This window comes from Ylistrum balloti, unplaced genomic scaffold (genome assembly GCF_031769215.1).
Source record: "Ylistrum balloti isolate Yb309-2 unplaced genomic scaffold, AGI_CSIRO_Ybal_v1 Utg371538, whole genome shotgun sequence".
In the NCBI taxonomy this organism is placed as follows: domain Eukaryota; kingdom Metazoa; phylum Mollusca; class Bivalvia; order Pectinida; family Pectinidae; genus Ylistrum; species Ylistrum balloti.
In genome coordinates, this window is record NW_026782793.1 from 89,444 (window position 1) to 116,838 (window position 27,395).

General features: G+C 34.1%; 1 protein-coding gene across 1 annotated transcript; it reads right to left on the reverse strand.

Annotated features, from left to right (window-relative positions):
* Window positions 1–13,714: 13,714 nt before the first annotated feature.
* LOC132562864 (uncharacterized) lies at window positions 13,715–14,473 on the reverse strand. The gene has a single exon (XM_060227640.1). The coding sequence runs from the start codon at window positions 14,471–14,473 to the stop codon at window positions 13,715–13,717; it is 759 nt and encodes a 252-aa protein (XP_060083623.1).
* Between the last annotated feature and the right edge of the window lie 12,922 nt (window positions 14,474–27,395).

A 27,395-nucleotide genomic window follows, 5' to 3' on the forward strand; every position in this document is an offset into this window, starting at 1 on the left:
TATTTGTTTTAAAGATGTTTTTCCAGATATCTGATGTCGAGTCTATCATCTATTCAGTGTCTATCTTTGGTAAAGACAGATTTTACAAATGTTTGATGCGATTTAATAATGTATTGAGTTTTTATTGTTGATAAAGACAGATTTCACGGATATTTGATGACGTTTCAATCATCTATTTAGTTTCTACCTTTGATAAAGACAGATTTCACATATATGTGATGTCGATTCTATCATTCAATCTGTTCCTTTCTCTTTTTAAATATGCTTTTCCAGATCTTGACGAATCTAACATCTGTTCAGTTTCTAACTTTGGTGCAGATACATTTGACGGATATCTGGTGACTGACGATTCTGTGATCTATTCAGATTCTATCTTTGATAAAGACAGATTTCACAAATATTTCATGACGTTTCGAACATCTATTCAGTTTCTATATGTGAGGAGGATGCATCTTATCAGATATTTGATGACGAATCTATCATCTATTAAGCTTCTGTCTATGTTAAAGACAAATTTAACAAATATTTGATGACGATTCTATCATTCAATCTGTACCTATCTCTTTTTAAAGATGCTTTTCCAGATATTTGATGACGATTTTGTGATCTATTCAGTTTCTATCTTTGATAAAGACACATTTCATCAGGTATTTGATGACGATTCCATCATCAATTCAGTTTCTGTCTTTGATAAAGACACATTTCACAGATATGTGATGTCGATTCTATCATTCAATCTGTACCTATCTCTTTTTAAAGATGCTTTTCCAGATATTTGATGACGATTTTGTGATCTATTCAGTTTCTATCTTTGATAAAGACAGATTTCTCAAATATTTCATGACGTTTGGAACATCTATTCAGTTTCTATATGTGAGGAAGATGCATCTTATCAAATATTTGATGACCAATCTATCATCTTTTCAGTTTTTAACTTTGGTAAAGAAAGAATTCCACAAATGTTCGATGACGATTCTATCACCTATTAAGTTTCTATCTTTGTTAAAGACAAATTTAACAAATATTTGATGACGATTCTATCATCTATCCAGTTTCTTACTTTGATAAAGACAGATTTCACAGATATGTGATGTCGATTCTATCATTCAATCTGTACCTATCTCTTTTTAAAGATGCTTTTCCAGATATTTGATGACGATTCTGTGAGCAGCATATATAGATGTATGGGGTCATGTATAGGGTCATATTTATGGGGTCATTCCAGATATAGGGTCATCCAGATATGGGTCATATTTATGGGGTCATCCAGATATGGGGTCATTCCAGATATGGGGTCATCCATTTATAGGGTCATTCCAGATATGGGGTCATCTACTTATGGGGTGTTCTCTTGATGAATGACGAAGGGAAAAAACAGCTAAGGAACCAAAGGACATAACTGAAGCAGAACTCGAGAAGTTGATCACCCAGTTTGCCAATTTTGAAAATTTAAATAGGAAACACAAGAGTGTGAACACAAATTTTCTTTGCTGGAGCCTCGAAGGAAGTCAAAAAGAGGCTTTATGTTAAACATGTCTGATACGAGGGAGACAGTAAATGCATTTGTAAATTGGTTTTGTAACACCTCCTAAATGTATCCCTCTTACATTTTGTGATAATCACAAAGTAGGAAATACAAAATCTGATTATGTCTTTGTGTGTTTTTTGTTTTTGTTTTTTTGTTTTTTTTGTTTTTTGTTTTTTGTTTTTTTTTAAGTTAATATTTTGCTCTTGGAAGAAAGCCATAAAAAGGGGTAAACGATCTCGTTAACATCATTTTTTGCTTCCGACACGGAAGGATAAGCATCGGTTAAAATGGAACACTTTGTTGTACCAGATATGGAACCACCGGTACCAAGCATAACATCTAGTCTCAATTCCCTTTATGAGAGACATGGGCTGCACATTCGCATCATTAAAAACGTCGGAGTAATCGCTCTGATTGCATTAGTAACAACATCTCTGGTTATAACCGAAAGTTTGGCATCAAAAGAAGGCAAGATGAATGTCTCAGATTGTGTTAAGATTGTGTCAAATATATCAAACTGTGAAGATTCAACATCACCTCTAGTCAATGGCACATTGTGTAGCAGTTTGGAACAGTTTTCACTACCTAATGGATTTTGTTTGTCTGTATGTAGGTACCAAGGACGTGTACTAGTCGACATCAGACAATTCATTGCTGGAAAGGCCACCATTCGAGGTATCGCCTTAAACCTCAGACAGTGGAACTATTTGCAACATATACTTGCTCATGTCAACAATGCCATTCGAAATGCGAAATGAGATCAGTCAAGAATAGCACAGAGGTCTACAGTCACCGCTTCGGTTGGTAGAAGGAACAATTAAGTTATAAACAAGTGTATTTTCCCTTTAATGTCATTTTAGGATGTTGTCATCAGAGGAGAAACAATACCTCGATGAGCTTTGGACTAATCCGGGTCATCCTGCTGCATTTGCAGGGCCAGAAAAGTTACATAGAGTTGTTAGGAAGGAAGGGAAATATAAGATAGGACTTCCAAGGATAAAACAGTATTTGTCCAACAAAGAAGCGTATTTAATTCAGAAGAGAGTTCAGAGGAAGTTCAAAAGAAATCACGTAGTAGTCTCGGGGATAGACATCCAATGGGACGGTGATTTGATGGACGTAAAGAATATAGCCAAATACAACAAAGGAATACAGTACATTTTGGTACTTCAAAATGTTTTCTCTAGATTCGTTTTCACGTCACCTTTAAAACAGAAAACAGGTTCATCCGTGGTGCAAGGACTGAAATCGATTTTTACCCAAGGAAGAAAACCAACGTTGATACGCTTTGATTCTGACGGAGAATTTTCAGCAAAAAAGGTACAAGACTATCTACGGAGTGTGCAGGTGAAAGTGATTTACACCCGCAATGAAAAGAAATCAAATTACAGTGAAAGAAACATCCAGAATATTAAGAATAGGATGTACAGGATGTTCATGAACAATCAGAGTTATGATTACCTGTCACATCTGCAATCGCTCACAAAAAGCATCAATGATACTCCATCTAGACCTCTAGGCAATGTGGCGCCATCGAACATCAATAAAAAGAACGAAGAGGAAGTGCGTTTGAGGCCTACTTGGCGCGAACCAAACCGAAATCGAAACCGAAGGAACACAAAAAAGAGAGCAAAACAAAGAAGAAACGAGAAAAACCTTTCTATAAGTACAAAGTGGGTGATCGCGTCAGAATAACTTATTTCAGACACGTATTTCAGAGGGAATACGACCAAAAGTGGACGGGAGAAGTGTTCGTCGTTAGGAGTCGCTTTAAGAGACAAAATTTACCTCTGTATAGGTTGGAAGATTTCGGCGGAGAACTCATTTCGAGCACATTTTACAGTCAGGAATTGCAAAGAGTGAACGTAGACGAAAACACGACTTGGAAAATAGACAAAATCATTAAAGAGCGGAAACGGAATGGCGAAACGGAAGTGCTTGTGTCTTGGTTGCACTGGCCTAAGAAGTTCAACTCATGGGTGAAGAAGAAAGATCTTGAAGACGTATAAATAGGGAGGGTTTAGACAGACTTCATTCACTTTAAGACAGGATGACAGTCAGACTGGTTCTGAGGTCAACGGACAGTGCTAAGATCCATAGTAAGAACGAACCCTACGATTTTAGGGTAACGTTGCCGAGACCTCTATGTCTCATAGGGTACTGGGTGGTGTCCTTGACGGAAATTACGGTACGAGACGGTAAGATCAGAACTCCCACAGAACTGTACGTTTGTTGTGATCTATGCGACGACACAGTCGTCGGAGGGCAATATATACCTCTCCTTAGAAGGGTATATCACAAAAAGGACGGAAATATTATTTTTAACAAACCCTATGATGTACCTTTAAGAATCGGACAATTTCACGACGTACACGTGTATATAAGGGACGGAGACAACGAACCAGCATCATTTCTAAAGGGAGAGGTGACGGTGACGTTACTCGTGAAGAGACTACCGTTTCACTAAAGAACATGATAGGTTCACGTTATGTGTCAGATCCAGGTGTATGGAAATCCTTTTATAAGAATATGATGGATGGGAAATTTCATCCTACACGATACAGAGGTCACCAAACGGGAGGAGGTATCGCAGGAATGTATGTCAAGAAGCCATACATGATACCTGTTAACCCTCACGTGTCTCACGAACAGGACAGCAAGACTGTGGTAGGAAAACACGTGACATCCGTGGCCGCTGTCGAAGACAGAGCAAAATCCGAAATGAATGACGCCATGAAGGAAAATGTACCTCATGTACCGGTGTCTATAAAAGGCAGGAAACGAGGAAAAACTGTCAGTTCCAAGGGATCACGCAGAGGAGTAACATCTAAATCTAGAACACAGAAAAAAAACACAACAAAAACAGGAAAAAGAAAGTCACAAACTGTCAAGAATCCATTCGAAGACGAAAGTGTTTTTTCATCGAAGAGGGCAAAGAAGTGGTGATGGCTTATCTGAGTGACAAGATCAAGGACATAGGCATACCTGCAGAATTGTCGATATTTACCGTGCCTCCCAATTAAGTGGCCATAGAGAAGATATATTTTTCGGAATGTAGGCCTGTGTCCACCTTTCAACAAGACGACGGTCCCGTAGAAATCACCGTACCGGGTCAGGGGAATCAGTACATAGATCTGCGACGTAGTAGACTTTACGCTAAAGTAAAAATAACCAAGGCCGATGGCACCGTCCTGACAGCCAACGAAAAGACCGGAATCATAAACCTGCCTTTTCTGTGGTCACAGATCGATTGTTACATGAACGGGAAATTGGTATCGCTCAATACCAGTTATTATCCATGGAAAGCATACTTGAAAGTGTTGCTGTCGAGTGGAAACGACACATTGAATTCCCAGTTGCAGTCACAATTGTTTGAGTTAGACGACTACGACATGGACGATGGAGACCCTACCGTTACTGGGACCAACGGTGGATTAAAACTGAGGTACCATTTTACCGAAAAGAGTAAGATTGTCGAATTGGAAGGGCCACTGTACAAAGATATATTCAGAATGGACAAGTACCTTCTCAATGGTGTGGACATTCACCTGAAACTGTTTAGGAACCGGAACCCATTCGTTCTGATGAGTGCTGAGGATAGTCCCGATTACAGGCTCAAACTGTTAGACGTCGCATTCAAGGCATGCATGATCAACGTGGACAGTGGCGTCTTGATCAATCATGCTGAAATATTGAAGGACACGACTGCTAAATACCCTCTGTCGAGAACGGAAGTAAAGATTAACACGTGTCCCACTGGATCGGGTTCTTTCATTTGGCAGAACGTATGGTCCAACAGTCTCCCGACAAAAGCTTTTTTTGCCTTCGTGAAACAGAGTGCAGTGAACGGTGACTACACCAAAAACCCGTTCAATTTCGTCAATTTAGCCTCGGAAGTGGCACTGTACGTCAATGGGGAAAGCATTCCGGCTCGACCAATGAAAATGGACGTAGGCACTAATAGAAGTTACGGGACTCCACGGAGAATTCCCATCTCTTATCGAGGTGGATCATTCGAGAGACTTTAAGTATACACAAGTATGAACAGTAAGCAACTGACCTGTGTCATCAAGGAGGACAAATGCCTGTCGAAATTTGTCAGAGGAGTGTTTCCATCGGATAAATTACCTCGCTACGTGAGCGGTTACCCAACAGCATACGTCTGTAACACGGATCCCTCGGGCTTACCAGGCAAACATTGGGTGGTTTTATGGCTACAATCGCCAACGAATGGTGAATTCTACGACAGTTTCGGTCGGTTGCCAGAGTACCATGCATCAGATTTTGAGACATTTTTGAAAGACAACACACAAACTTGTGTATCTAACAATGAAGCTGTACAGTCAAAGACGTCCGATAGCTGTGGTTATCATGTCTTGTATTATCTGTTACAAAAATGTCAACACGTGTCTATGACTCACATAGTTGATAAATTAAAACAATGCAGATTCCCTGACGCATATGTATATGATTACATCACACGATATTTTGATTGTATGTAGTGTTTGCACGTTATGAATGAGAATAAATAGTTTTTGATACCCTAGAACAATATTTTTTTATTTATATGTAGCGGACATTTACATCTGTTATCATTCTGTAACGCAAGCCAGACGTGACAAGATGTCAGACAACAAATGGTGGGAAGTTAATGCACTGTTACCCTTTAACACACCGACGACAATACTGGTGTCGGGGGCAACAATGTCTGGAAAAAGTACTTGGACGTATAATGTCTTAAAACATAGCTCTGCTATGTTTGAAAAAAGACCAGACAAAATTGTGTTTGCCTATGGAGAAAGTCAGCCTCTCCACGATGAAATGGAAAAAAAAACATACCCGGTTTAATTCTGCATAGTGGATTACCGACAAAGGAAGAGATCTATGAATGGACACAGGGGGTTGATCACACAGTGATCGTCCTTGATGATATGATCTCACAAGTAACAAAAACGGAAGATTCGTTGTTTCTTTTTTGTGTTACGGCACACCACAGAAATGTGACAGTTATTTTTTTGAGACAGAACCTCTTACATGCCTGGAAAGTATGCCAAGATCATATCATTGAATTGTCATTATGTGGTCTTATTCAGAAATGTTAGAGATTCCAGACAGGTCATTACGTTCGGAAGTCAGGTATTTCCTAAGAGGACAAATTATTTCAAGGACGCTTATGACAAAGCAACGTCTGTTCCATATGGATACTTTCTGGTAAACATGTCGCCCAGAACTGCTGACAAGTACAGGCTGCGCACGAACGTCTTACCCAATCAGGACACCACAGTGTACCTCAAGGCTAATAGAAGAAGCAAAAATAATTTCAGCTCATTGTAGTCGACATGAGTCGAACAGTGAAGACGCACGCTCATTTCTTACATTTATTGTATTCCTCAAAGCCAGACCAGAGAAAAGCATTGCTTATCACTATAAGCAAAGGTCAACTAAACACATTGTGTGAAGTTTTTTTGAATTTGTACAAGGGAACGATTCCTATAGAGGCGCCTTACATAAATAGGCTCAGACCTTACCAGACATTTATTAAATCTATCATCAGCCGAAGGGTCAGCAACAGGCGGAAGAAAGCTAGTTTAATCCGAAGGCGTGCTATTTTACCACTAATAGTAAAGCCTGTATTGAAATTATTGAAGGAGAATGTCTCGGGAGATGATACTGATACCCAAGGCGAAGTACGAAGCTTTACTTCAGTCCCAGACAAATGCAGGAAACAGTAGTGAATAAAGAAGTAATCAACAATAGTGCGGCGGACACGGTGACGTCAAGGGTCGATCTCAACACCATGCTAGAATGTATCGTTCCTACGGAGCTTCAGAGCAAAGTTAAAGGACTTTTGGAATTTATCGTCAAGAGTGGAAGTCCAATTTTGGACTGGGACGATAATTATCAGATGATCTACAAGGGTTAAGTTGTGAAGGATTCTCACATTGCTGATCTTATAAAAGACGTCATAAGTAAAGGATCAAAGCTTGAACCTACTGGATACGAACAATTTCAAAAAGCTCTACGTGAAATTCACACACCTTCTTCATTCATTACTAATTCCCGCAGTCGTAAAAAGGCTAAAGGTCAAGAGGGAAGAGGTTATGTCGTGCGACGGAAAACAAAAGGAGCACCACCAGGATATAGAGAGAAAAAACAAACGAACAATGACATTAAATGGATAACATTTTAATGTACAATCGAGTAGTACAAATGTAGTAGCTTAATTAGAATTCAGTCCCAATTACTGTCGTTAATAATGTGACTAATATGAACCAAAAAAAAAAAAAAAAAAAAATGAAAATATATGCACTTGACTATTTACACTTTATATGAAAACTTTGATCACGGACTTGTTTTGTAAACTACGAAGGAAACAAAGTATGTACATTGTTTTATGTGGGTTTACATGACTTGTTCTTGTTTATCATTTGACATTAATTTTTTTTAAATTACAGAGTTCTTATTCTTTTATTGCCTACACTAATATCCAAAAGGAAGCGTATCGTATGTGTCTTTTTGAATCACTCGCTTCGTATAAACGATTTGGTACTTTTTTTCTTCCACTCTGTTGTATATGCTCCGTTGTGTCTTCTCTCTGGTGATCTTTTTAGTATTTACAAGAGTTATACAGGCCGGATATGACCTTTTCCTGTTGGGCATACATAGAGTTTCGTGTTCTTCATCAATTCCATCGGACGTTTGTTGTTTCACCAAGAGGTCCTTCAATGAATCAAAGTTTATCAATTTACTGTTGGCATAATTAAGTGAGAATCCTCTAATTTTGCAGACGTGTTTTCCTTTGAGAGTCTTATAAGCATACTGCTTGGGACCTCCAGACACGAATTCCGTGATGTGGTCACCACCATCGAGTTCATTCGTCAGCTCGCCTAAGAAGTCACCTAGAGGTAGGTTGCAATCCCCTGGACGTTGGACATATATCACACTGTCCGTATCCATATACAGAACTCTCTCTTGGAGTTTTTCGAGACACTCTTGGTAGAGATGCATGCGCGTATTACAAGTAGTGAAACACGCAATAAACACATTTGTCTGTAGGTTTTCTGGTACCATATTATCTGCGTGTTCCCACATGAGTTGTATCATGTCGTCACTGATGATGTGGAAATCTTTCACTGTTTTTGATGGGTTCGTCAGACATTGAAAGAATTTGTCCGCTTCAGCATCGTGAAAGAATGAAGTCTGAGGCATGTTCAAGCGTTGACCAAATTTCCCCCAGAATGAGTTTAAAAGCAGCTTTGCAAGAAACCCCATGGCCTTGTTTTGTTTCACGTTATTTCTGTCCAACTGAATGACTTCACGAAGAAAATAATCGCTAATGTATCTTTCCATGTCTTCTTCGGACTTCACCCAGACAGGTTTGCCACTTGATTCCTGTTTTATTTTCAAGAATAGGTTGATATAGTTCTCAAATATACCTACTTGTCTAGTGTTTGGATCGTACCGGGCTGTTTCGTCCCAGTGGTACACTTCGTACACTTCCAGTATTTGGTAGCCGTGCTCTACGGCTTTCACGAGTTCCGGTGTACACCATGTCCCTATCATTACTCTTTAGTCGTCGTTACAATGACACCTCTTTTGATTTTGTGTCTCTGCGCATGTGTGACAAAGAGCAAAAGTCAGCTTGCCTCCAATTTTCTGAGGCAAAGCAGGATGGAACAATTTCCTTAGGGGTAAAACCTTCACCTTCGCTATTCCGAAATACTCGCCGATGTCCTTGAAGTCTCGTGCAATGATGCACGGATGACCAACGGGATACTTGGTGTACTTGTTTAAAAAAGGGTATAATGAGGTGAAGTCCGTGTAATGGATTTTTTCACCCTCATTGACGGAGTGTGCCAATTTAATGGCATTTGTGCGTCCTCCAAAAACGCATTCCGAGGGTCGAATCTTTCCTGTACGTCAAGTGTTCCCACAAAGCTGTATGCTTCTGAGTTCTTTCTAAGAAGCTCACTAAATTGGTGCTCCCAGATAGCCACGTATTCTATGCCTTGGGAAAGTATATATTTTCTCTTTTTCGCTGTCAGCTCGTAGAGTTCACTCATAGACTGATGGGTTCTGGCTATTTTCGACTCTCTTCAGGATAGCATTCAGGACAGCCGTGCCACAGACATCTGTGAATAGAGGGAAAAATACAATTTTAATTGGTTTATTCATTTCCATAATCGATGTCAATAAAAAATAACAAAAAAAAAACGTTATTCGAATTTTCACAATCACAGAAAAAAAGTTTAATTTCATTGACAATTAACTGATTTTTTTTTACCTTCACCTTTTCATAAATTCGTATGAAATAACAAAAAAAAATAACAAAGAAAAGTTGTTTAGTGATTGAATGCTCACAAAATTAAAAAAAATCTTTAATTATATTTGCAATTAACTGATTTTATTGGTACTTACCCATAAATTCATATGCTACCCCTCCGGGATGGGTTTCACTTGGTGATTCGTAACCATCCAGTTTGTATTTTGTTCCCGGGAGACGTACCTCTCCTCCATTTAGTGCGTGGCGAATGTGACATTGGTTTCCATGTCGTCGTCTCTTCTCCATGATCCATTCGAGCCATTCTATAGATACTTTACTAAACTGATCCCTACTTGTGTAACCATGAGATGGAACCTGAGCTATTGGAGAACTGACGAAATGAGACTCCTCTATGACATAGTCTTTCTCCTGCAATTGTTGTCCACTGAACCATTCTCCGTCGTGGAAGACTTTCAGTTCACCATTCAACTTATACGCCTTTAAATAGTCAGTGATCTGATCACCTCGCCGTAACTTCACTTGCCACGTTTCCTTCAGAAATTTTGTCCTGAAGACTCTTGTACAGACACTCGCTATTGTGACATCATTAAATGGATCTAGACCGCCAGCCAGCGTTTCAGTCATCTCTCCATCGTCGTTTAATTCCAGTCCATGTTGCCCCGTAATTCCCATCAATATTTGCCGAAAGGTGAGACATGCTTGCTTTAGAATGTCAACATCACTTCGACAATATGCAACTAGTTCTTTTTCAAACTCAAACACTTCTCCTCTTTCTGTCTTTTCCTCGTACCATTTCATGAATGTCTCACGATCCTTGTCGGACATGGAATCACAGCCATAATAAGAAGGTGGCGGATAAGGACCAACATAAGTTTGGTTTTCTGCAGTGTTGAAATAGTGAGGAAAATAACCCTTTTTCAATTCCGTCAAACTGAATGCTCCGGGTAGTTGTGAAAGTTTCATTGGCAGAAAATTCACTGAATCAAGGACTCCGATATTAAGCCCTCTCGCTATGTGCATGTGCATTATCTTTGATCCTGCGTAGATGAGACGGTCCGGCTTGATGGACTGATCGATAAGATATTACAGTAAAAAATATCCATCGTACCCCTTCATATTGTGGGCTATCGCTGTGAAATCCCTGTGTCTCTCTTGAAACAACCACTGACCGAATTTCTTGGAAGTTTCCCTGCCTTTGAAGACAATTTCCCTGTCACCACACTTGCCTTTACAAGGGGGGGGGGGGGGGTTCATCCGATTTGTTGAAAGCAAAAATTTAGTTCAACAAGAATACAGGAGTTGCTTCCCTTCTTACAGACTTAGTTATTCAACATCCCTATTCTGGTGGCAGGGGCCGCCGCCGTCGCCGCCGCCGCGTGCCTGATTTTTTCTTAGTCCGCACCGGAGAACAGAATGTCTCAGCGCCGGATTTTTCGAATACTCCCGGATTTTCAGTCGTCCGGAATGGTAATTTTATCGATAGAAATAAAATTGAATATCTTAGTTTTGTGTCAGTATTTGTATTTATATATGTGTGTATTGAGCAATTTTTATCAATTGACATCAAATTACATTTAATAGAGAATATATTTTTTTAAAATAATAGCGTCCACCGTGATTCGAACCAACACTCGTGAAACGTCTGTCCTATCAACCGAGGTCAAAAACCTACTGCGCCACAACGCTTCCGGTATAGATTTAACATTATTATATACATGTACATGGTACTTAAAAACAAAAAGAACTGACTCATCTGTACAGACCATGCGTATTCAATATTTGTATATGTTTTTCATTTTTTAAAACTCTTTTATGCTTACTTTGTTAAAAAGTTAAATTTTTCGGAACTCTTTTCGATATGAAGTTTACCCTCATAAGGTTTTATTTTGCTGTATCCATCAAGTGAGAACTGAACTCATAGATCTGTCATTATTTAGCAAACCAAAGTGGAAGAAACTTTCTAACTTTATATCCGCTGTCGAATAGAGAGGACAGGAAAATTCACCAAACAGTACTGATATTTATTACTAGGCACATTTAAAGTACCTTATATCACACGTATACGTTGTGTATAGTACAGCTTTTCAAATCAAGATTAATGCCACGAATAGCGAGCTTTTTCCCCCACTTTAGCTTGCCATATATTATTGTACAACCGCTACATTCCTCTATTTTGATATTTAATAGCATATCCGAAGACTGAGGTGTGGTGTCGGAAACCCTCTCCTACAATGGAGGGGGCGGAACCCCCTCTTCATTAGGAGAATCCTACAAGTAAGTATTATGATATAATCTATTAAAAGAAAGACATTATTGTGTACAATAGTTACTATGGAGATATTGTGTACACCTTTGATAAGACACAAACATCCCTTTTTTTCTTAAAGTTACACTGCCCCCCTCTCCTACTTCTGCAGAATGGAGAAACGTGGAAGCCATTTAAGAAATTATTATTTTTATTATTATTTTAACACGGTTATTCGTTACCTGTTGTATATGATAGCGGCAGTAATTTCTCCTTTGCGGTAACAGACCGTTGAGAATTTTACATATATTATTTATTCGTGCTGCAGTTGTATTATTCCATATTCGGAATATTATAAACATGTGTCCTACAGGATTGAACTCGTGGAATATAATGGATATATACACATTCTCAAATTTGGAATATTCAGCTGATATTATAAAGGATTGAACTTCACGGAATATAATGGATATATACACATTCTCAAATTTGGAATATTATAAACATGTGTCCTCCAGGATTGAACTCGCGGGATATAATGGATATATACACATTCTCAAATTTGGAATATTCAGCTGATATTATAAAGGATTGAACTTCACGGAATATAATGGATATATACACATTCTCAAATTTGGAATATTATAAACATGTGTCCTCCAGGATTGAACTCGCGGAATATAATGGATATTCAGCTGATATTATAAAGGATTGAACTTCACGGAATATAATGGATATATACACATTCTCAAATTTGGAATATTATAAACATGTGTCCTCCAGGATTGAACTTCACGGAATATAATGGATATATATACACTGTTAATGATGAAATTTGTTACTCAAGTGAAGAACATAATTTGTGTTAAATCCTAATGTGACCGGCTGGCTTATCAGACAGATAGTTTAATTGCGGTCACCTTAGTGTCAGAATCATGCCGTGAAACATTGGCTGGACATGCTCTCCACCATTGAGACATTAACTGGTCACGGTTTAATTGTAGATCAGTAGAAGGCACTTTCCCTATCAGAATTAGATTATAATTGCTTTAGGATAAACTGTAAGATCACAGCAAATAGAGTCAGTCCTGGTGTGGCCGTGGAAGGAGTAACTTGTTAAGCTCGATACTCAGGCCATACATGTTATCATTGTTGTAACTTGTGTTAATACTCAACATTTGTACTTGAGAACGGTTGTTGCTGGTCTTTTGTATAACATAAAGATAGTAGGATTTTGTGTGTATATAAAAATAATGTTATTAAATATGTATATTTTGTGCTTGACATTGGAGTATATTTTGTTATAAATGAACTTAAAAAAAGGGGGACGAATTGAAAGAAAATAAAAATAACACCCCCACTTTATGGTGTTTGCTGGACGGTGTACGTATGATTGACTGTCACTTAGTCTGCATTCTACCAACCGAAGCGGTGGCTGTTACTGACGTCAGACTATTATCCGAAGCCCTTTCAACGCTAAGCTTTCATGTCTTCTATTCTTTTTATCAATATTATGAAAATATAAGAAACGCAAGAAATTCAGTTTAAATATTTATTTCCTCCTTTTTTATGATTATCACCTCAATAAACACAAGGAGGGGTACATTCATGAGGTGTTACACAAATACATATACATTGTTCATAATCACTCAGTCTATTAATGCAGAATCTGATTCGGATTGCAGTCAAAACACTGCATCATTCCTTCCTGGTTTTGATGGTCACCCCTCATCACACAAAGTTCTGTGTTATCGAGAATGTCTCCAATGAAATCTGGCATTACCAACATGGTGAGTTTCAAGCGTTCCCATTGTTCAAAGGTTAAAGCGACGCCAGCACGCGTGGCTTTCAGTTCGCTTTTGTCGAGGTCTGGCATAAACCACCGGCGAATGTTCACTCTGGCGTAACCGGTCTTCAGTGACACGTAATTGTTACGTCCCAAGTGAATCATTTCGTCTACGTGCTCACCACCATTATATTTCTTTATTGCCTCGTCCACGTCTTTGTAGTACCAAGATGACAGCTTAATCCAGTGATTAGGATCGAGAGCGATTCCTTTTTTTGTCGGATATAATTTTCCTCTTTCACTGGTGTCGTACATTCTTATGTGAATAAGTGTTTTTCCACAGAATTTGTTGGCAACTACGAAGCAGTCGTTGCCTATGTCCAGTTTACAATAATCACCATTTTGCTGTTTCGTGCCAAGATCTGATTTCTCTGTTTCGAACGTTGATACAATGTCTGGTGTTTTTTCTTCGGATTTCTTGCTATCGAAATGTTTTGTCGTTTCGGGTTTCTCTCTAACAAAATGCTCTGGTGCTTGCGTTTCTTCATCTTCGTCAAACACTGGGGGCTGTGTTTCTTCAACTTCGTAGATGACCAAGGTAACACATTGACTATCGCACTGTGTTTCCATATATACTTTCTGAACGTAGCTCTCTAGCTGTCATGGTTTGTAGTGTTCAGATGTAGACTGACTGTGAAAGTCCGGCTTATATACCCACTCTTATATCTCCCGACTCTATACATGAAAGACCCTATAAATGGATGACCCCATATCTGGAATGACCCCATATCTGGATGACCCCATAAATATGACCCCATATCTGGATGACCCCATATCTGGAATGACCCCCAAAATATGACCCTATACATGACCCCATACATCTATATATGCTGCTTCTGTGATCTATTCAGTTTCTATCTTTGATAAAGACACATTTCATCAGGTATTTGATGACGATTCCATCATCAATTCAGTTTCTATAGTTGATAAAGATACATTTCACAAATATTTGATGACGAATCTATCATATATTGAGTTTTTATTGTTGATAAAGACAGATTTTACGGATATTTCATGACGTTTCCATCATCTATTCAGTTTCTATAGTTGATAAAGATACATTTCACAAATATTTGATGCCGATTCTATCTTATGTTGAGTTTTTATTATTGATAAAGACATATTTCACGGATATTTCATGCCGTTTCCATCATCAATTCAGTTTCTATAGTTGATAAAGATACATTTCACAAATATTTGATGACGAATCTATCATATATTGAGTTTTTATTGTTGATAAAGATATATTTCACAGATATTTGATGACGGTTCTGTTATCTATTTAGTTTCTGTAAGTTAGAAAGATGAATTTTCTCAAATATTTGATGACAACTCTATCATCTATCAAATTTTCGATGACGAATCTATCATCTATTCAGTTTCTAACTTTGGTGTAGATACATTTCACAGATATCTGATGACGATTTTATCATCTATTCAGTTTCTATCAGTAATAAAGATGCTTTTCCAGATATTTGATAGCCATTGTTTCATCTATTCAGTTTCTATATGTCAGAAAGATGCATCTTATCAGATATTTGATGACGAATCTATCATCTATTCAGTTTCTAACTTTGGTGTACATACATTTCACGGATATCTGATTACTGACGATTCTGTGATCTATTCAGTTTCCATCTTTGATAAAGATACATTTCACAAATATTCGATGACGATTCCATCATCTATTCAGTTTCTGTCTTTGATAAAGACAGATTTCACAGATATGTGATGTCGATTCTATCATTCAATCTGTACCTATCTCTTTTTAAAGATGCTTTTCCAGATATTTGATGACGATCCTGTGATCTATTCAGTTTCTCTCTTTGATGAAGATAGATTCCACAAAAGATCGATGGCGATTCTATCATTTATTCAGTTTCTCTCTTTGATCAAGTCAGATTTCACAAATATTCCATGACGTTTCCATCATCTATTCAGTTTCTCTCTTTGATAAAGACAGATTTCACAGATATGTGATTTCGTATTCAGTTTCTATATGTGAGGAAGATGAATCTTATCAGATATTTGATGACGAATCTATCATCTATTCAGTATCTAACGTTAGTAAAGAAAGAATTCCACAAATGTTCGATGACGATTCTATCATCCATTTAGTTTCTATCTATGTTAAAGACAAATTTAACAAATATCTGATGACGATTCTATCATCTATACAGTTTCTGTCTTTCACAGATATGTGATGTCGATTCTATCATTCAATCTGTACCTATCTCTTTTTAAAGATGCTTTTCCAGATATTTGATGACGATTCTGTGATCTATTCAGTTTCTATCTTTGATAAAGACACATTTCACAAATATTTGATGACGAATCAATCATATATTGAGTTTTTATTGTTGATAAAGACAGATTTCAGGAATATTTCATGACGTTTCCATCATCTATTCAGCTTCTATAGTTGATAAAGATACATTTCACAAATAATTGATGCCGAATCTTCCATATATTGAGTTTTTATTGTTGATAAAGACAGATTTCACGGATATTTCATGACGTTTCCATCATCTATTCAGTTTCTATGGTTGATAAAGATACATTTCACAAATATTTGATGCCGATTCTATCATATATTGAGTTTTTATTATTGATAAAGATAGATTTCACAAATATTTCATGACGTTTCCATCATCTATTCAGTTTCTATATGTGAGGAAGATGCATCTTATCAAATATTTGATGACGTATCTATCATCTTTTCAGTTTTTAACTTTGGTAAAGAAAGAATTCCACAAATGTTCGATGACGATTCTATCATCTATTAATTTTCTATCTATGTTAAAGACAAATTTAACAAATATTTGATGACGATTCTATCATCTATACAGTTTCTGTCTTTCACAGATATGTGATGTCGATTCTATCATTCAATCTGTACCTATCTCTTTTTAAAGATGCTTTTCCAGATATTTGATGACGATTCTGTGATCTATTCAGTTTCTATCTTTGATAAAGACACATTTCATCAGGTATTTGATGACGATTCCATCATCAATTCAGTTTCTATAGTTGATAAAGATACATTTCACAAATATTTGTTGTCGATTCTATCATGTATTGAGTTTTTATTGTTGATAAAGATAGATTTCACAGATATTTGATGACGGTTCTGTTATCTATTCAGTTTCTATAGTTGATAAAGTTACATTTCACAAATATTTGATGCCGAATCTATCATATATTGAATTTTTATTGTTGATAAAGATATATTTCACAAATATTTGATGACGATTCTATCATATATTGAGTTTTTATTGTTGATACAGATATATTTCACAGATATTTGATGACGGTTCTGTTATCTATTCAGTTTCTATAGTTGATAAAGATACATTTCACAAATATTTGATGACGATTCTATCATATATTGAGTTTTTATTGTTGATCAAGATAGATTTCACATATATTTGATGACGGTTCTGTTATCTATTCATTTTTTCTGTAAGTTAGAAAGATGAATTTTCTCAGATATTTGATGACAACTCTATCATCTATCAAATTTTCGATGACGATTCTATCATTTATTAAGTTTTTATCTTTGTTAAAGACAAATTTAATAAATATTTGATGACGATTTTATCATCTATTCAGTTTCTGACTTTGATTAAGACATATTTCACAGATATGTGATGTCGATTCTATCATTCAATCTGTACCTATCTCTTTTTAAAGATGCTTTTCCAGATATTTGATGACGATTCTGTGATCTATTCAGTTTCTATCTTTGATAAAGACACATTTAAGCAGGTATTTGATGACGATTCCATCATCAATTCAGTTTCTATAGTTGATAAAGATACATTTCACAAATATTTGATGCCGATTCTATCATGTATTGAGTTTTTATTGTTGATAAAGACAGATTTCACGGATATTTCATGCCGTTCCATCATCAATTCAGTTTCTATAGTTGATAAAGATACATTTCACAAATATTTGATGCCGAATCTTCCATATATTGAGTTTTTATTGTTGATAAAGACAGATTTCACAGATATTTGATGACGGTTCTGTTATCTATTCAGTTTCTGTAAGTTAGAAAGATGAATTTTCTCAGATATTTGATGACAACTCTATCATCAATCAAATTTTCGATGACGAATCTATCATCTATTCAGTTGCTATCTTTGATCAAGACATATTCCACAGATATGTAATTTCGATTCCATCATTCAATCTGTTCCTATCTCTTTTTAAAGATGCCTTTGATGACGATTTTATCATCTATTCAGACTTTATTTTCATCATCTTCAGTTTCTGACTTTGATGATTTCACAGATATGATTCGATTCTATCATTCAATACCTATCTCTTTTTAAAGATGCTTTTCCAGATATTTGATGACGATTCTGTGATCTATTCAGTTTCTATCTTTGATAAAGACACATTTCACAATATTTGATGACGTTTCCATCATCTATTCAGTTTCTATAGTTGATAAAGACAGATTTCACAAATACGTTTCCATCATCTATTCAGTTAAAGATAGTTGATAAAGATACATTTCACAAATATTTGATGACGATTCTATCATATATTCAGTTTTTATTTTGATAAAGATAGATTTCACAGATATTTGATGACGTTCTGTTATCTATTCATCTGATTAATTCAGTTTCCAGATATTTGATAAAGATATCATTTACAAATATTTGATGACGATTCTATCATCTATTCAGATATCAAATATTTGATGATTCAGTTTCTATCTTTGATAAAGATCGATTCTCTCTTTCATTCTGTTCCTATCTGTTTTATCGATGTTTTTTTTTCAGATATTTGATGACGAATCTATCATCTATTCAGTTTCTATCTTTGATAAAGACAGATTTCACAAATATTTCATGACGTTTCCATCATCTATTCAGTTTCTATATGTGAGGAAGATGCATCTTATCAAATATTTGATGACCAATCTATCATCTTTTCAGTTTTTAACTTTGGTAAAGAAAGAATTCCACAAATGTTCGATGACGATTCTATCATCTATTAAGTTTCTATCTTTGTTAAAGACAAATTTAACAAATATTTGATGACGATTCTATCATCTATACAGTTTCTGTCTTTCACAGATATGTGATGTCGATTCTATCATTCAATCTGTATCTATCTCTTTTTAAAGATGCTTTTCCAGATATTTGATGACGAATCTATCATCTATTCAGTTTCTATCTTTGATAAAGACAGATTTCACAAATATTTCATGACGTTTCCATCATCTATTCAGTTTCTATTGTTGATAAAGATACATTTCACAAATATTTGATGACGAATCTATCATCTATTCAGTTTCTATCTTTGATAAAGACAGATTTCACAAATATTTCATGACGTTTCCATCTTCTATTCAGTTTCTATATGTGAGGAAGATGCATCTTATCAAATATTTGATGACCAATCTATCATCTTTTCAGTATTTAACTTTGGTAAAGAAAGAATTCCACAAATGTTCGATGACGATTCTCATCTATCATAAGTTTCTATCTTTGTTAAAGACAAATTTAACAAATATTTGATGACGATTCTATCATCTATTCAGTTTTGACTTTGATAAAGACAGATTTCACAGTATCTATTCAGTATCTATCTTTGATAAAGAAACATTTAATCAGGTATTTGATGACGTTTCCATCATCTATCCAGTTTCCGACTTTGATAAAGACAGATTTCACAGATATGTGATGTCGATTCTATCATTCAATCTGTACCTATCTCTTTTTAAAGATGCTTTTCCAGATATTTGATGACGATTCTGTGATCTATTCAGTTTCTATCTTTGATAAAGATACATTTCACAAATATTTGATGACGAATCTATCATATATTGAGTTTTTATTGTTGATAAAGACAGATTTCACGGATATTTCATGCCGTTTCCATCATCAATTCAGTTTCTATAGTTGATAAAGATACATTTCACAAATAATTGATGCCGAATCTTCCATATATTCAGTTTTTATTGTTGATAAAGACAGATTTCACAGATATTTGATGACGGTTCTGTTATCTATTCAGTTTCTGTAAGTTAGAAAGATGAATTTTCTCAGATATTTGATGACAACTCTATCATCTATCAAATTTTCGATGACGATTCTATCATTTATTAAGTTTTTATCTTTGTTAAAGACAAATTTAATAAATATTTGATGACGATTTTATCATCTATTCAGTTTCTGACTTTGATTAAGACAGATTTCACAGATATGTGATGTCGATTCTATCATTCAATCTGTACCTATCTCTTTTTAAAGATTCTTTTCCAGATATTTGATGACGATTCTGTGATCTATTCAGTTTCTATCTTTGATAAAGACACATTTCATCAGGTATTTGATGACGATTCCATCATCAATTCAGTTTCTATAGTTGATAAAGATACATTTCACAAATATTTGATGCCGATTCTATCATATATTGAGTTTTTATTGTTGACAAAGATTGATTTCACGGATATTTCATGACGTTTCCATCATCAATTCAGTTTCTATAGTTGATGAAGATACATTTCACAAATATTTGATGCCGATTCTATCATATATTGAGTTTTTATTGTTGATAAAGATAGATTTCACAGATATTCGATGACGGTTCTGTTATCTATTCAGTTTCTGTAAGTTAGAAAGATGAATTTTCTCAGATATTTGATGACAACTCTATCATCTATCAAATTATAGATGACGATTCTATTATCTATTCAGTTTCTATCTTTGATCAAGACATATTCCACAGATATGTGATGTCGATTCTATCATTCAATCTGTTCCTATCTCTTTTTAAAGATGCCTTTCCAGATATTTGATGACGAATCTATCATCTATTCAGTTTCTATCTTTGATAAAGACAGATTTCACAAATATTTCATGACGTTTCCATCTTCTATTCAGTTTCTATATGTGAGGAAGATGCATCTTATCAAATATTTGATGATCAATCTATCATCTTTTCAGTTTTTAACTTTGGTAAAGAAAGAATTCCATAAATGTTCGATGACGATTCTATCATCTATTAGGTTTCTATCTTTGTTAAAGACAAATTTAACAAATATTTGATGACGATTCTATCATCTATCCAGTTTCCGACTTTGATAAAGACAGATTTCACAGATATGTGATGTCGATTCTATCATTCAATCTGTACCTATCTCTTTTTAAAGATGCTTTTCCAGATGTTTGATGACGATTCTGTGATCTATTCAGTTTCTATCTTTGATAAAGATACATTTCACAAATATTTGATGACGAATCTATCATATATTGAGTTTTTATTGTTGATAAAGACAGATTTCACGCATATTTCATGCCGTTTCCATCATCAATTCAGTTTCTATAGTTGATAAAGATACATTTCACAAATAATTGATGCCGAATCTTCCATATATTCAGTTTTTATTGTTGATAAAGACAGATTTCACAGATATTTGATGACGGTTCTGTTATCTATTCAGTTTCTGTAAGTTAGAAAGATGAATTTTCTCAGATATTTGATGACAACTCTATCATCTATCAAATTTTCGATGACGATTCTATCATTTATTAAGTTTTTATCTTTGTTAAAGACAAATTTAATAAATATTTGATGACGATTTTATCATCTATTCAGTTTCTGACTTTGATTAAGACAGATTTCACAGATATGTGATGTCGATTCTATCATTCAATCTGTACCTATCTCTTTTTAAAGATTCTTTTCCAGATATGTGATGTCGATTCTGTGATCTATTCAGTATCTATCTTTGTTAAAGAAACATTTAATCAGGTATTTGATGACGATTCTATCATCTATTCAGTTTCTATTGTTGATAAAGATACATTTCACAAATATTTGATGCCGATTCTATCATATATTGAGTTTTTATTGTTGACAAAGATTGATTTCACGGATATTTCATGACGTTTCATCATCATCATCAGTTTCTATAGTTGATAAAGATACATTTCACAAATATTTGATGCCGATTCTATCATATATTGAGTTTTTATTGTTGATAAAGATAGATTTCACAGATATTTGATGACGGTTCTGTTATCTATTCAGTTTCTGTAAGTTAGAAAGATGAATTTTCTCAGATATTTGATGACAACTCTATCATCTATCAAATTATAGATGACGATTCATCTATTCAGTTTCTATCTTTGATAAAGACATATTCCACAGATATGTGATGTCGAGATATTATCATTCATCTGTTCCTATCTCTTTTTAAAGATGCCTTTCCAGATATTTGATGACGAATCTATCATCTATTCAGTTTCTATCTTTGATAAAGACAGATTTCACAAATATTTCATGACGTTTCCATCTTCTATTCAGTTTCTATATGTGAGGAAGATGCATCTTATCAAATATTTGATGATCAATCTATCATCTTTTCAGTTTTTAACTTTGGTAAAGAAAGAATTCCATAAATGTTCGATGACGATTCTATCATCTATTAGGTTTCTATCTTTGTTAAAGACAAATTTAACAAATATTTGATGACGATTCTATCATCTATCCAGTTTCCGACTTTGATAAAGACAGATTTCACAGATATGTGATGTCGATTCTATCATTCAATCTGTACCTATCTCTTTTTAAAGATGCTTTTCCAGATGTTTGATGACGATTCTGTGATCTATTCAGTTTCTATCTTTGATAAAGATACATTTCACAAATATTTGATGACGAATCTATCATATATTGAGTTTTTATTGTTGATAAAGACAGATTTCACGGATATTTCATGCCGTTTCCATCATCAATTCAGTTTCTATAGTTGATAAAGATACATTTCACAAATAATTGATGCCGAATCTTCCATATATTCAGTTTTTATTGTTGATAAAGACAGATTTCACAGATATTTGATGACGGTTCTGTTATCTATTCAGTTTCTGTAAGTTAGAAAGATGAATTTTCTCAGATATTTGATGACAACTCTATCATCTATCAAATTTTCGATGACGATTCTATCATTTATTAAGTTTTTATCTTTGTTAAAGACAAATTTAATAAATATTTGATGACGATTTTATCATCTATTCAGTTTCTGACTTTGATTAAGACAGATTTCACAGATATGTGATGTCGATTCTATCATTCAATCTGTACCTATCTCTTTTTAAAGATTCTTTTCCAGATATTTGATGACGATTCTGTGATCTATTCAGTTTCTATCTTTGATAAAGACACATTTCATCAGGTATTTGATGACGATTCCATCATCAATTCAGTTTCTATAGTTGATAAAGATACATTTCACAAATATTTGATGCCGATTCTATCATATATTGAGTTTTTATTGTTGACAAAGATTGATTTCACGGATATTTCATGACGTTTCCATCATCAATTCAGTTTCTATAGTTGATAAAGATACATTTCACAAATAATTGATGCCGAATCTTCCATATATTCAGTTTTTATTGTTGATAAAGACAGATTTCACAGATATTTGATGACGGTTCTGTTATCTATTCAGTTTCTGTAAGTTAGAAAGATGAATTTTCTCAGATATTTGATGACAACTCTATCATCTATCAAATTTTCGATGACGATTCTATCATTTATTAAGTTTTTATCTTTGTTAAAGACAAATTTAATAAATATTTGATGACGATTTTATCATCTATTCAGTTATTGACTTTGATTAAGACAGATTTCACAGATATGTGATGTCGATTCTATCATTCAATCTGTACCTATCTCTTTTTAAAGATTCTTTTCCAGATATTTGATGACGATTCTGTGATCTATTCAGTTTCTATCTTTGATAAAGATACATTTCACAAATATTTGATGACGATTCTATCATATATTGAGTTTTTATTGTTGATAAAGACAGATTTCACGGATATTTCATGACGTTTCCATCATCAATTCAGTTTCTATAGTTGATAAAGATACATTTCACAAATAATTGATGCCGAATCTTCCATATATTCAGTTTTTATTGTTGATAAAGACAGATTTCACAGATATTTGATGACGGTTCTGTTATCTATTCAGTTTCTGTAAGTTAGAAAGATGAATTTTCTCAGATATTTGATGACAACTCTATCATCTATCAAATTTTCGATGACGATTCTATCATTTATTAAGTTTTTATCTTTGTTAAAGACAAATTTAATAAATATTTGATGACGATTTTATCATCTATTCAGTTTCTGACTTTGATTAAGACAGATTTCACAGATATGTGATGTCGATTCTATCATTCAATCTGTACCTATCTCTTTTTAAAGATTCTTTTCCAGATATTTGATGACGATTCTGTGATCTATTCAGTTTCTATCTTTGATAAAGACACATTTCATCAGGAATTTGATGACGATTCCATCATCGATTCAGTTTCTATAGTTGATAAAGATACATTTCACAAATATTTGATGCCGATTCTATCATATATTGAGTTTTTATTGTTGACAAAGATAGATTTCACGGATATTTGATGACGTTTCCATCATCTATTCAGTTTGATAAAGATACATTTCACAAATATTTGATGAAATTCTATCATATATTGATAAAGACAGATTTTTATTCAGTTTTTGTTGATAAAGACAGATTTCACAAATATTTGATGACGATTCTATCATCTATTCAGTTTCTATGTTGATAAAGACAGATTTCACAGATATTTGATGATCATCTATTCAGTTTCTATATGTTTCATCACAAATATTTGATGACGATATTAAGTTTTTATCTTTTTAAAGACAAATTTAACAAATATTTGATGACGATTCTATCATCTATTCAGTTTCTATCTTTGATAAAGACAGATTTCACAAATATTTGATGACGATTCTATCATCAATCTATAATCTTTGTTAAAGACAAATTTAACAAATATTTGATGACGATTCTATCATGTATTCAGTTTTTATTGTTGACAAAGATTGATTTCACGGATATTTCATGACGTTTCCATCATCTATTCAGTTTCTCTAGTTGTTAAAGATACATTTCACAAATATTTGATGCCGATTCTATCATATATTGAGTTTTTATTGTTGATAAAGATAGATTTCACAGATATTTGATGACGGTTCTGTTATCTATTCAGTTTCTGTAAGTTAGAAAGATGAATTTTCTCAGATATTTGATGACAACTCTATCATCTATCAAATTATAGATGACGATTCTATTATCTATTCAGTTTCTATCTTTGATCAAGACATATTCCACAGATATGTGATGTCGATTCTATCATTCAATCTGTTCCTATCTCTTTTTAAAGATGCCTTTCCAGATATTTGATGACGAATCTATCATCTATTCAGTTTCTATCTTTGATAAAGACAGATTTCACAAATATTTCATGACGTTTCCATCTTCTATTCAGTTTCTATATGTGAGGAAGATGCATCTTATCAAATATTTGATGATCAATCTATCATCTTTTCAGTTTTTAACTTTGGTAAAGAAAGAATTCCATAAATGTTCGATGACGATTCTATCATCTATTAGGTTTCTATCTTTGTTAAAGACAAATTTAACAAATATTTGATGACGATTCTATCATCTATCCAGTTTCCGACTTTGATAAAGACAGATTTCACAGATATGTGATGTCGATTCTATCATTCAATCTGTACCTATCTCTTTTTAAAGATGCTTTTCCAGATGTTTGATGACGATTCTGTGATCTATTCAGTTTCTATCTTTGATAAAGATACATTTCACAAATATTTGATGACGAATCTATCATATATTGAGTTTTTATTGTTGATAAAGACAGATTTCACGGATATTTCATGACGTTTCCATCATCAATTCAGTTTCTATAGTTGATAAAGATACATTTCACAAATAATTGATGCCGAATCTTCCATATATTCAGTTTTTATTGTTGATAAAGACAGATTTCACAGATATTTGATGACGGTTCTGTTATCTATTCAGTTTCTGTAAGTTAGAAAGATGAATTTTCTCAGATATTTGATGACAACTCTATCATCTATCAAATTTTCGATGACGATTCTATCATTTATTAAGTTTTTATCTTTGTTAAAGACAAATTTAATAAATATTTGATGACGATTTTATCATCTATTCAGTTTCTGACTTTGATTAAGACAGATTTCACAGATATGTGATGTCGATTCTATCATTCAATCTGTACCTATCTCTTTTTAAAGATTCTTTTCCAGATATTTGATGACGATTCTGTGATCTATTCAGTTTCTATCTTTGATAAAGACACATTTCATCAGGTATTTGATGACGATTCCATCATCAATTCAGTTTCTATAGTTGATAAAGATACATTTCACAAATATTTGATGCCGATTCTATCATATATTGAGTTTTTATTGTTGACAAAGATTGATTTCACGGATATTTCATGACGTTTCCATCATCAATTCAGTTTCTATAGTTGATGAAGATACATTTCACAAATATTTGATGCCGATTCTATCATATATTGAGTTTTTATTGTTAAAGATAGATTTCACAGATATTTGATGACGGTTCTGTTATCTATTCAGTTTCTGTAAGTTAGAAAGATGAATTTTCTCAGATATTTGATGACAACTCTATCATCTATCAAATTTTCGATGACGATTCTATTATCTATTCAGTTTCTCTCTTTGATCAAGACATATTCCACAGATATGTGATGTCGATTCTATCATTCAATCTGTTCCTATCTCTTTTTAAAGATGCCTTTCCAGATATTTGATGACGAATCTATCATCTATTCAGTTTCTATCTTTGATAAAGACAGATTTCACAAATATTTCATGACGTTTCCATCTTCTATTCAGTTTCTATATGTGAGGAAGATGCATCTTATCAAATATTTGATGATCAATCTATCATCTTTTCAGTTTTTAACTTTGGTAAAGAAAGAATTCCATAAATGTTCGATGACGATTCTATCATCTATTAGGGTTCTATCTTTGTTAAAGACAAATTTAACAAATATTTGATGACGATTCTATCATCTATCCAGTTTCCGACTTTGATAAAGACAGATTTCACAGATATGTGATGTCGATTCTATCATTCAATCTGTACCTATCTCTTTTTAAAGATGCTTTTCCAGATGTTTGATGACGATTCTGTGATCTATTCAGTTTCTATCTTTGATAAAGATACATTTCACAAATTTGATGACGAATCTATCATATATTGAGTTTTTATTGTTGATAAAGACAGATTTCACGGATATTTCATGACGTTTCCATCATCAATTCAGTTTCTATAGTTGATAAAGATACATTTCACAAATAATTGATGCCGAATCTTCCATATATTCAGTTTTTATTGTTGATAAAGACAGATTTCACAGATATTTGATGACGGTTCTGTTATCTATTCAGTTTCTGTAAGTTAGAAAGATGAATTTTCTCAGATATTTGATGACAACTCTATCATCTATCAAATTTTCGATGACGATTCTATCATTTATTAAGTTTTTATCTTTGTTAAAGACAAATTTAATAAATATTTGATGACGATTTTATCATCTATTCAGTTTCTG

Excerpts from the sequence above, each read along its gene's own strand:
- LOC132562864 (XM_060227640.1), bottom strand. The coding sequence starts at position 14,473 with ATGGAAACACAGTGCGATAGTCAATGTGTTACCTTGGTCATCTACGAA.